At 34.7% G+C, this 12,086-nt stretch overlaps 3 protein-coding genes across 3 annotated transcripts; 1 reads left to right on the top strand and 2 right to left on the bottom strand.

Annotated features, from left to right (window-relative positions):
• LOC107626598 lies at positions 2,673-4,143 on the bottom strand. Its single transcript, XM_016329503.1, has 2 exons — positions 3,817-4,143; positions 2,673-3,770 (listed from the first exon to the last, which is right to left on the bottom strand). Exons 1-2 carry the CDS (start codon positions 4,141-4,143, stop codon positions 2,673-2,675), a joined length of 1,425 nt encoding a protein of 474 aa, XP_016184989.1.
• On the top strand, positions 5,854-8,829 carry LOC107622804 (glyoxylate/succinic semialdehyde reductase 1). The gene is made up of 8 exons (XM_016324847.2): positions 5,854-6,050; positions 6,720-6,830; positions 6,937-7,038; positions 7,207-7,308; positions 7,637-7,752; positions 7,905-7,983; positions 8,076-8,246; positions 8,515-8,829. Exons 1-8 carry the CDS (start codon positions 5,946-5,948, stop codon positions 8,602-8,604), a joined length of 876 nt encoding a protein of 291 aa, XP_016180333.1. The 5' UTR covers positions 5,854-5,945; the 3' UTR covers positions 8,605-8,829.
• On the bottom strand, positions 9,356-11,956 carry LOC107622815 (60S ribosomal protein L5). Its single transcript, XM_016324858.2, has 8 exons — positions 11,802-11,956; positions 11,191-11,260; positions 10,998-11,089; positions 10,642-10,768; positions 10,307-10,503; positions 10,093-10,227; positions 9,811-9,980; positions 9,356-9,709 (listed from the first exon to the last, which is right to left on the bottom strand). Exons 1-8 carry the CDS (start codon positions 11,802-11,804, stop codon positions 9,595-9,597), a joined length of 909 nt encoding a protein of 302 aa, XP_016180344.1. The 5' UTR covers positions 11,805-11,956; the 3' UTR covers positions 9,356-9,594.

The following is a 12,086-nucleotide window of genomic DNA, read 5'->3' on the forward strand; positions in this document are numbered from 1 at the left end:
GGATAAGTCTGTTAGGAGATCAAAGTACGTACTCTCCACGTACTCCTGAAATATCACGTGTATATTTAGTTTTAATTATATTCCGATTTATAGTTTTACCTTAGCCGAATTATAGCCAACGGACGGAACAAGAGTAATTATGCTTTTAAACTGGTTGAGGTCCAGTTGGGTTTTTTGTATGACTTGCTTTACACAAAATCAGCTACAATTTACTGTCTACGAGGTCTCATTTTCCGCTTCATTAGTGTTTTATGCATAGTGTCTGCTCTAGCTACATGTGTTGTCTTCCATAATGTTCATGTGCATGAGTACTCAAGGGTTGACATTTATATAACATATTGTTTACTTATTGGGGCTATTTTACTCGAGCTTTATGCATTTGTGTCCCTTGTTTTCTCGGATTGAACTTTGAATTGGCTAGTCAACAAACATAGTTCACTGCAGAATTTCATATGCTAGGTTTTGTCTTGTCAGAAAAGGTGGTCAGGGGGTTAGCTCAACACAACTTGTTGAATTTTTGCATGAAGAAGAGGGTAACAAGATGCATTGGAAACAATTTTCTTTTCATGATAGAATTATACTGGCAAAGGACATGGGAAGATGCAGATGCTCAAAGGCTGCGTTTGTTTTTAGAGACAGGGCAGAACATGACACTGAAACGGAGACACTAAAAATTATTTTTTGTGTATTATGTTTGGATACGATGGACAAGACACTAACGTAATGTTTAGTATTATGTTTGGATACACATGGACAAGACTAAAATATTATATGAAATGACTAAAATAGCCCTGTGATTCCAAATTTTCTACCTCAATACAAATTAATTTAATAAAAAATGAGAGTACGTAGGAGTACAGACGGAACTTGAAAAAAATATTTGAAGAGGCAAAAAATTTTAATAAAAAATATATTAGTATTTATATTAAAATAAAATTTATAAATATAATTATTTTATTTTAAAATTTATTATTAATATGTAGGAATACATATGGTTAAGATTAACAAAAAAAATAAATTTGAGTTTGATTAATAAAAAATTTTGTTTAAGTTAATAAGCCAAATTAATTTTAAATAAAAAATTAATTTAAAAAAAAAAATCAATTTTTAAATGAAAAACAATTAGTTTTTGCATATAAAAATCTATTTTTATTTAAAAAACTATTTTTTTTATCTAAAAACTGATTTTTCTTTAAATTATATAAAATCAATTATAATTTATAAATTATTTTTTAGCATTTTAAAAGATTAATTTTACTTTTGCTAATATTTATCTTTCAAAAGTTTTAAGATTAATTATTTTTGTTATTATTTTTATTACAAATCAAATAATATAATATAAGGTTAAAATGGTATTAAAGTAAAACGATAAAAAGAAAAGAATTATCTACCCCCAATAAAAAATTATACAAGAAGGAGAGAGTACCTGAAAAAGAAAGAGATAGAGGAAAAACAGGAAGAAAAAAGTATCTCTGAACAACGCAATAGGAAAAATAAAAATGGGTAACAGTGAAAAAAAAGGAAAACAAAATTTATAAAATTGTCCATGTCCACTCTTCCAAATTCCGTATCCATCATTGTCCTTCGTGATAAATATGTCCACTGCCCATGTCTCTCTGCTTTCAAAACACTGTTTAAACAAGTGTTGTCCATGTTTCCGTGTCCTGCCGCCGCATCTCACACAAAAACGAGAGCCGTACAGCAGACAAGGATTTGATTATAATTTTCTCAAGAAATTGCTTTCTTATAAAGGTGACAATGCTTTGATTGACTTCCAAAATATTAGCTGGAGCGTTGACGTTGAATTTGGTCATAGCTTACTCATTTGGCATATTGCAACCGATATATGCTATTATTCTAGAATAGAAGAATCCGAAAAGGACTACAGGGAAGCGAGCAAAAGAATATCCGATTATATGTTGTATCTTTTACTCATGCGTCCACTCATGCTGCCTAAATGGATCAACAGGATTACTCACCTTCGGAACACTTTCAGGGAAGCCACAAGTATATTGCATCGCAACCAGCAGCCAGTGAAAGATGCTGCAAGCGCTTCAAAATCGCTTATTCAAATGCATAGGCAGTGTCACCAGCCACTCCAACAACTTCGAAGGGAAAGGGCTAGCAAGTCTTTGCTCCATGAAGGGTGCCGCCTTGCTTTACAGATTGAAGATCAGAGTTTCTCATGGGAAGTGATATGTAATGTGTGGATAGAGATGCTTACTTATGCTGCAAGTCAGTGTGAATGGGAGGCACATGGTCAGCGACTCCGAAGAGGAGGAGAATTTCTCACTCATGTTTGTCTTCTCATGGCGGAACTTGGTTTGAGCAAACAATATGACATTGCGCCGAAAACACCCAGTGTAGAAACTAGAAAGCCAAAATGAAGGATGGGGATGTACAACAAGGACATCACTGGGTTCTTGCTCATAAGTAGCGTACTTTTTATGGTGCAATTTCGCTACGTTACCAACTCTTATTTATGACTGCGTTTAATGAAAGTGTTTTTGTGATGTGTCTAATAAAAATGTTTTTTTATGACTGTGTCTAATAGAAGTGTCTTTGCAGATGTATTTTTTAGATATGTTTCTTTATACGTGTTTAAAATATAATAATTAATTATTGTTGATAATAAATTGGTAGATAGTATATTAGTATCCTATATTAGTATCCTATATCAGAGCATCAATCCTGTTATTCCGTCTTCTGGCCAAAGCAATGTTATGGAAGTATCTGGTATTCCTATCCATGTTTGCAGCATGCTTAGACCGAGACATCTGTTTCCAGTGCATTTCCTTTCTAATATACCATTTTGAACAAAAGCTCACAAGTGCCTTCCTTCTAGCCTCCGTTGTACCATCATAAACTCCATCACTGACTGAATTGTCCAGCTTGGTGAGCTCCTCCTCAAACCTCACGAGTCTCTTATCCATGTCCCGGAAGTTATCCTTGTGCCATTGCCGCAGTTGTATTGCTAGAGCCCTCAGCTTGCACGGGAACTGCGCTTCTCCGAGGCTTCGCCACTCATCCTTCACCATTCTCAGAAATCCCTCATGCGTAAACCAGGCGTCTAAACTTCTGAATGGTCTAGGGGGCCCCGTTACTCTTGTTAGTTCCATGATCACTGGGCAGTGATCAGACAATCCCCTTGGGACACCCTTAATCCTAATATCCGGAAACACCTCAGTCCATTCAACATTAACCATCACCCTATCAATCCGACTACAGGAACGCCCCCTAAACCATGTATACTTCCTATCAGTAAGAGGCAAATCTATCAACTGCATGTCTCGCACCCATTCCTTAAATTCCTCCGATGACGCCATCAAGCTAGTAGCTCCTTTACGATCCTCTACTTGTAGAATTTCATTAAAGTCTCCGAGAAAACAGAAAGGAATCTGACACAACCCCGCCACATAGCTCAGTTCCTCCCACACCTCCCTCTTTGCCTCCCTCCCATGCGCCCCGTACACCAAACAGAAAGCACATCGGAAGTTGGTCTTTGTTAAAACGCCTTCAACACACAGCCACCTCTCACCTTTATACCTTTGATCTACTTGAAACACTCCTTCATCCCAAATTAATAGCAGACCCCCCGCCATTCCTGCAGATTCCACAAACTCCCAACCAGCAGTACTAGATCCCCAAAGCCTTGCAACCTCATATTTAGTAATCACTTCTTTTTTTGTTTCAAGCAATCCCAACATGTTCAAATTATATTTATTCTTCAAAGATTTCAGCATGCTTAATTTACCGTCCCCCTCCACCCCCTAATATTCCAACAGCTCACAATCATTTAAATAAAGATTTGCTCACCTTATTTTGATTTTTTGGTCGACTCCTTCTCGCCTTTTCCTTTTGCTTCGCCAGTTTTTTCTTAGCTGCTATTTCTTCATTTTGTGCTTGCAAAATCGCCATAATATCTTCTTCCTCATCGCATAAAACCGCTCCTGATTCCACAGCCAATGCCCAGGTTGCTTGATTCTCCTGGCGTTGCTCTTTCTGTGTCCCCTCGCCTTCTAAATGGCTAACTGTGCCCTGCCTAGCCCCTGCTCCTGCCCCCCGGGCATTGCCACAGGCAGCCACCTCCGGGACGTCCCTCACTGCGTTTCCCTGTGCTCCCGAGGTACCATCCTTCCCCATTAGGCATTATTGATAAAATATTCCAAAATAATTTTACTTCCCATATTGTCATGATTGCTTTTAATTGAACGATGATTTAGGACAATGATATGCTAATAATTGTTGCCCAGCTCAAGGAAAAATAAGTTTCGCTATTAGCGATATAAAATTTTTTAAAATTAAATGAAGTGTTTACTCTTAAAAAAAAATCAACACGGAAACCTAAATTAAAAGAGAGAAATTATTACCATAATAGAAAAGAAGAAAGAAAAATTGTTTACCAAAATAATAAGAAAAAGACTCCGCAATATTAATATACCATGCTTTTTTTTTCTTTTTTTTTTTTATTGTCTAAAATCATAGGGAATAAGACCTCCCAGCATTTTGGACAGCAGTGTAACTAAGCGAAATAATTTGAGTCCACCAGAATCCACATGAAACAGAGTTTGCAGAGTGAAAGTATGTTGGAATCTGATTTCACCGAATGAGAGAAAAATAGAAAACACAGGAATGGAATACATCCACCCATCACTCATCCTTGGACTTTACTTGTACACTCCCACCAATCACAATTTCCGTAACAATTGGCCAAACATATGATAATACTAACACATAAATTTTCAATAATATTATTCATACATCAAAGATTTTTTTTTTATATTTGTAGAAAATACAATTATTATTAAAATATTATGTATTTGAATTATTTTTTAATTAACAAAACAAAAAATATATATTTGTGTTAAACCTTTTAGTATGAATAAAATAACAAATAATGGTGCCACTATCTCTGTGTGTTCCTTCTCAACATATTATTGAGAGGAGATTTTGTAATAATTTTACTTCCCATATTGTTATCATCGCCTTTGAGTAATTCAGAATGATGGGTTTAGGACGGTGATATATTAATAATTTTTGCCAAGTTCAAGGAAAAATAAGCTCCTTTTTTTTCTCTCTTTAAAATGTATTGTTATTCAGATAGCAATTTTGTTTATGTTTTAACTAATTTAGTATAAAAGACTTTAACAAAATGTTCACTTCCAAGTCCTAGCTTTTTAGGGACATAAATTCTTAACAAAATCTATTATATTATATTCTTAATGTTGTTCTTAGGTTCTTTTAACAACCGGTTCTTCTAAAATTTTGTCTTTAATGTTTAATTATATACCACTAAACACAATTCTTATCTTAAATATATGTTATTAAGATTGATCTGAACTCCATTTAAGGGTCTGCCGCTGGCCAATGAATTGCTGCATGCATAAGGTAGGGTTCGAACTCCCGACACTTACTTAAGCGGACGAGTGAGTTGACCACTCGACCAACCCAAGTTAGTTAGGATTGCTAATGTTACTTGTTGTCTTATATTTTATTTAAAAAATTGTTTGTTTCTAGGAAAGTATAGTCACTTAGACATACAAATTACTTGGTAAAAGAGTTTTTATACTAAAATTACTAAAAAATGATTAAATTAGTTAATATTTAATGAAAAAGACCAAAATTTTCTATAAATTGATAACTATATTCTTAGGTGAGTTAAGTCATTTTACTTTTTATTTGTTCAAATTGACTATGAAACTCAAATTCTTATTGCTATTATTTTGTAAAATATGAGTAGAGAATTAACGAATTAAGGATATTATTAACTTTATATATAAAAATAATTAGGNNTAACCAATTAAAGTATTAAACATGCACAATTTTAAATAGTAAATACTTATTATAAAGGAAGGGCCTTTCCTTCTTCAGAGTACAAGGTGTACTACTGAGACTGAGAGATCAACCTTCACTAGCTGATTTGAAACGAGAGAGAGAAATCAGAAATGGAGGTAGGGTTCTTGGGTCTAGGGATAATGGGCAAGGCCATGTCCATGAACCTTCTACGCCATGGATTCAAGGTCACTGTTTGGAATAGGACTCTCTCAAAGGTCTTAACTTTCTCTAACTTCCCTTCTCATATTCAATGCAATTCCTACTGTTCCTGCAACTTCACTCTCGAACCTTCCATTTTCAATCTGATTCATCATATGGGGTGTTACCAAAATTTTATTTTTCCAGCTCCAAATCTCAATTGGCTTGCACTTTGAAAAAAAATAAAAATCTGATTTTTTTTATTATAATTTCTTCCTACATAATATTGGTTATTAATGGTTCTGGATTTTGATTTATTTATTTTGCATTCGCTATTGGTTTTTCAGTTTTCTTTTTTTTTTCTTTTTAATTTATAGTTTCATTTCATGTGCAATAATCATACTTAAAAGGAAGAAATTATGCAGAAAGTTATATTTGCTGATACATAATTCCAAGAATTTTGGAGAGCAGTTTAGCAACCAGTCTGAATTTTTCACACGTTGTTTACATGATATCAAATTAGTGAAGATAACAAAATTGTGTTTGGGGGGTGGGGGGAAGAAAAGTGGAACAAATTAGAGAAAGTTTATGTAATTTGTAGTATGGGTGTTTATATGTCCTATTCTTTGTATATTATTAAGCATTAAGTTCTCACCATAAAAGTACTATGAACTTTGATTTTGAATATTCTGCTAGTGGCCTAAAGTTTTCCATGCTTTTGCAACCTCTAATAATCTAATTTGTAGTGTGATGAACTTGTGGAACATGGTGCTTCAATTGGAGAAACCCCTGCAGCTGTGATCAAGAAATGCAAGTATACAATTGCAATGTTGTCTGATCCTTCAGCTGCTCTATCGGTGCGCATTTATATATAGTTTCTTTTATAGTATATTATATAATTTAAAATTTTCCATGCAACTTATGTTGCTTTTACTTAACTTGCATTTTGTGATAATTTTTTAGGTTGTATTTGATAAAGATGGTGTTCTTGAGCAAATTGGTAATGGAAAAGGTTATGTTGACATGTCAACGGTTGATGCAGATACATCTTCGAAGATATCTGAGGTTAGCATAGCCTTTTGATGTTTATCCTGCTAATGAAAAAGTCTATTTCCCTTCATTCCAAGTTCATAAATTTTCTTCATTTTGTTTTAGTATAATTTTTTGATAAACATGTTGTGTATTCTTTCTGATATCATCTAATTTGAGTACACACAAATTTGATTTCTGCAGGCAATCAAATCGAAAGGTGGTTCCTTCCTTGAAGCTCCTGTTTCAGGTAGCAAGAAGCCTGCCGAAGATGGGCAACTAGTAATACTTGCCGCGGGGGACAAGGTATTCTTAACTCTGAAATTGTGAATAGATATTCAATCACCATGCTTGCATCACTGCATGTTTTTGTGCTAAACTTCTAACTGCTTGAAGGAATTGAATTATTCAGACATAATTTCTGATTTTATCTTTGCTATCATGGTCTTCTGCTGTACATTGGAATCAGATGTATACTTAAGAAATTGGAATTCTTTGGTATATCCATGTGCTCAAGTAGTCTTATGTGTATTCATTGCTGCGGACTAACTTTTCAGGAAATTGAAAAACTATTAAGTAGCCAATGGAACCTCATGTATATTAATCTTTAGAAGTTGACTATTTTGATACATAGGCATTGTACGATGAAGTAGTGCCAGCATTTGATGTATTAGGAAAGAAATCTTTCCATCTTGGTGAGGTTGGAAATGGCGCAAAAATGAAACTTGTTGTTAACATGATAATGGGCAGGTAATCTTTTTGTTTGTCAAATTCTATGCTTTCTAATTTAGATGGGGAAAGGGGGTCGACCAAGACGGCTTAGAACATTTTTTTGGAAGCTGAAGACAAAAAAAGTCGAAATTGCATTATTATACTTGTTCTTTATGTTATGCATGTTGCAGTATGATGAATGCTTTCTCCGAGGGACTCACACTAGCCGGAAGAAGTGGATTGAACCCTTCGACTCTTCTTGACGTGCTGGTAATTTCTTGTGACCAATGAATGGGACACTATTTGTTGTTCTCTTTTATTGTCGTTGAAAGCATAATCGTTGTGCTTTTTGATGCTATCAGGATCTAGGTGCCATTGCTAACCCCATGTTTAAAATGAAAGGACCCTCAATGCTCAAAAACAATTACTCCCCAGCTTTTCCACTAAAACATCAGCAGAAGGACATGAGATTAGCCCTCGCCCTCGGAGACGAAAATGCTGTACCGATGCCTATAGCAGCTGCGGCAAATGAGGTAATACTAATTCCTTTTTTGTTTGCATGAAAATCTCAGGATGAATTGCTAATACAAAATTCGTCAAGAAAGGTTGTATAAGTTTAAGGAAGAACAAACTTGATGTGTAGTTTAAGGATCAAATGACTACTATTGTTTCTGATCTTAAGCTCTTTATGTGCATGTGACTGATATAAATTGATGATTATCAAACTACAACAGAAAAGGATTCTTCCTGTTTCTTCTCTTTTTGTTTCTTAAATTGTATATCTTCCTATTTGTCTTGTAGGCTTTCAAGAAAGCCAGAAGCATGGGATTGGGAGACCTTGACTTTTCAGCAGTCCATGAGACTTTGAAAAAACCTGATCATTCATCTTGAGAGACATTAACTCTGCAAATTGATTGAGCCATTGATATGGCCAATAAGTGTTTCAATCTTCTGTTTGAGCATAGGTTACAATTATAATATATTTGGATGAATTGTAAACTTTTTCCTACATCGGACACATGAAATTATGACGTTTACATCCATAGTGGACACTGGATATCATTGTTTTGGATGCTATGAACCAAGTTGCAAATGGTTTTATTTGTCTTATAAGTAGTTAAGTATTAAGTTTTAGTTTTAAATTATATACAAGCATAAACTCTCTTACGCTAATAAGCATTAGCTAATATATTTGTACATTGGAGATTATATCTATGATGTACATGCTAGGACGCAGACAATAATTCCAATTTTTTGAGAGACATGCATATATATTAAATATAAATTGATTTTTTTATATTAACATTTTTTTCAATTATATAAAAGGCATAAAATATTTTAACAAATAATATATACTGTTTCATTTGGAGAAACATTTTCTTTTTTATTAAAATACTGTTGGACACAAATTTCATGACATGCAACAACTGGTACAAATTTCATGACATGCAACAACTCAACAAAGTACCATGCCGCAAAGCATTGTATAATCTTAGTTCTTAGATGTCTATTTTACCGGAGAAAATAAAAACTTGGACCAATGACCAAAGAAACAATATAAAATGCCGACAGTATTGTTTTATTTCCAATCTTCCAGTTATCTCCATGAAAAGAAAATTCATAATAGGCACGTTGTAGAAAGTTAGGATAATATAAAAGTGCAATTTTATGGTAAAAGACTTATCTTTCGAACCATACCAACAAGTAAAACACATTAATCCAGGCTAACACAAAATTTGACCAAGTCTCCAAAAAGTATCCAAAATTGGTGGCTAAAATGTCGAAAGTACAAGCATAAAAAATTTTAAAGAAAGTAATGATCTAAATGAGTTCTGAGAAGTTCTAAACAAGTAGCACTCGTGATGCATCCTTGAAAAGGTTTCAATCGTCATCCTCATCATCATCTTCATCCCCACCTGCAGCAGAGTTGAGAGCCTGCAAGCGTGCAATCAACTTATTCTTCCTCTCCTCATAGGTAAGCTTCTTGAGGTTGTACCTGAAAGTAAAAGAGGAAAAAGAAAAAGAATACCTCAGGAAATGTGTTACATTATAGTTGTCAAATATAGTTGAATTCATGAATATAAATCAGATGTATACCTCTTGTGCTCCTTAGGAGCAGGTTTCCCTGACTTCTTGATGGTAGGATCAGCACGAATGGCAGCATGAACCTTTTTGTACAGAGTCTCAATTCCATCAGCCTCTATTCCTCGCTTGATATATTCACTGAAATGTGACTGGTATTTCTCAGGTTCATCTTCCTGCAAAGTCTGCATAATATATGGAACAAGTTAAATTGTCGTCCAAATTTATGAAAAAACAAAAATATTGTCTAGAATTTTACAATAAGTAGCGCCTAAGTAAGATTTTTTTTTTCCACACCCTCATGTAAGAAGCAACATGTCCACCAAAGATATACTTGCGGTGAACTTCGGGATCAAGCTCCTTCTTCTCTTTGTCAAAACCAGCAAACCTCTTTTCACTGTGAGGGATATCCAAACCCCCATCCAAAGCTCCCTGTAAACCATCTCAATTAGTCAATCAAACAGCAAAAAATAGATTACAGAAGCTACCATTGCAATATAATAGCACATACCTTAAGGGCACCGAACACACGGTTTCCAGTTGTGGTCCTGATAAGACCAACATCAAGAAGAGCACGGAATGGCCTCCTGGTATCAGCAGGCTCAACAGAGAAATCCTCACCAGTAGCCTCGACATTTCCTTGATACTCCTCGTCCATTTCAAGCATCTTAAGGACTCGACGAGCAAGGAGAAGTCCAGTGCAATAAGCTGGCCACATCTTAAGAGATTCAGTCACAAGGATAAAAAACTGTACAGAGAGAAATGCAGACAACACAATCGACTATGAAAATTCACACACAAATGATCGTTGAGGAAGGAGGGGAGAAAGGATATCGATAGAAGTACCTGCAGCATAGTTAGTAAGGCCTACTTCAAGACCATAGCGGGGTAATTCATGAGAATAAGCTGCTGCAAGAACAATATCACCAGCAATGCTAGCCGATGTTATTTGTGCAACAATATCCTTGTTTGTCTAATAATGAGGTTAAGGACTACCCAAGGAAATAACAGCTAAACTGACTTAAAAACAGATAAATGATTTGATCAAAATAGCTATGGACTTGTAATAACTAAAACTATAGTCAATTTTAAGACAATAAAAGCAAGAAACAAGCAAACAGGGAGAATCGGTGCAAAATCTAAATGCTTTTCTCATAGTTGCAAGCAATTGAAATGTAAATCTCCACACATCATTAGGATACGAATCGCACAACAAAGCGATACTTTGGAGTGTTGTATTTGTTCTTGTCCTGGTTAATCAACCGAATCCTGGCCCTGTAATCGGTCTTTCCCTCTGCACATTTTTCAGTTTAATAATGTCACCAACAATTTTAAAGCCATGTAGGAACAATAACAAACACAAAAGAAACAAAGATTAAAATAAAAGCACCATACCTCTTCTTCTCTTAAACTTTACTTGATACCTCTTGAAGTAGGCCTTAGATTTCTGGGCCTTAACATATACCTACATTATGCAATAAAAAAATAATAGTTACAGAGATTGTAATAAAATAAAATTGTAGGGTTTGTTTACTCCAAAACTCACCCATTACAACACATAACAAATAAAAATTAAAACAGAAGACTTGTATTTTCTGTTGTATTAAAATACAGAGAGAGCAAATCCTATATACACATTAGAAATGACTAAAAAAAAGCTACTTTGTGTGAGTTTAACAGATTCAACTTTTATATCATGATAGTGTGAATTCCTTTAGTAGTGATAAGCACATCCAAAGCATAAACCCTAACATATTTTTTGGGCAAACTCAACCTCAAAACTCCAGAAATTTCTCATCAAGTACAGATAAATAAAATCATGATTTTCAACGCTATACAACACACAGAAACAGCTCAAATTCTCAGGAAACAGAGGAATCGAAATCATTTGCTAAACAAACCATGCAGATTAAAGTTCAGATCAGAAAACGGCACAATGAAACGCAAAACCTAGAACGTATGAGGAACAGGATAGAATATACGGAAAAGGTTGAATATTTACGCACCATTGTTGTTGAGCTGCGCTTGTAGCTCGATCTCTTCCCACGAGGTGTAATGGAAAAGAGTGAAGGGATGGAACTAGGGTTAGCCAAGGTTTTAGGCTTTTATGGGCATTTGCTTCTCTGTGGGTCGGATCATAATTTGTTCGGGTTATTCCTTAGGGTAACAAATGGGCCCTAGCTATTTTGGGCCAGGTTTTCTGCTCCTCTTACTATTTATGCCTCAGGCGAAATTTAAAAAGAGAAACAAAAACATGCTTATTCCAAATACTCAAATCATGCTTGCTAGTA

This window comes from Arachis ipaensis, chromosome B02 (assembly GCF_000816755.2).
Source record: "Arachis ipaensis cultivar K30076 chromosome B02, Araip1.1, whole genome shotgun sequence".
Lineage (NCBI taxonomy): Eukaryota > Viridiplantae > Streptophyta > Magnoliopsida > Fabales > Fabaceae > Arachis > Arachis ipaensis.

What these genes read in the sequence shown, in the direction of transcription:
- LOC107626598 (XM_016329503.1), bottom strand. Translation starts at nt 4,143, where the DNA reads ATGGGGAAGGATGGTACCTCGGGAGCACAGGGAAACGCAGTGAGGGAC. An exon ending in GACCAAAAAATCAAAATAAG is followed by an intron (nt 3,771 to 3,816) that starts GTGAGCAAATCT and finishes TTGGAATATTAG; the next exon opens with GGGGTGGAGGGGGACGGTAA.
- LOC107622804 (XM_016324847.2), top strand. Translation starts at nt 5,946, where the DNA reads ATGGAGGTAGGGTTCTTGGGTCTAGGGATAATGGGCAAGGCCATGTCC. An exon ending in GGAATAGGACTCTCTCAAAG is followed by an intron (nt 6,051 to 6,719) that starts GTCTTAACTTTC and finishes TCTAATTTGTAG; the next exon opens with TGTGATGAACTTGTGGAACA. An exon ending in GTTAACATGATAATGGGCAG is followed by an intron (nt 7,753 to 7,904) that starts GTAATCTTTTTG and finishes TGCATGTTGCAG; the next exon opens with TATGATGAATGCTTTCTCCG.
- LOC107622815 (XM_016324858.2), bottom strand. An exon ending in ATCGCTTTGTTGTGCGATTC is followed by an intron (nt 10,769 to 10,997) that starts GTATCCTAATGA and finishes CCTCATTATTAG; the next exon opens with ACAAACAAGGATATTGTTGC. An exon ending in GCTCCTAAGGAGCACAAGAG is followed by an intron (nt 9,710 to 9,810) that starts GTATACATCTGA and finishes TTTTACTTTCAG; the next exon opens with GTACAACCTCAAGAAGCTTA.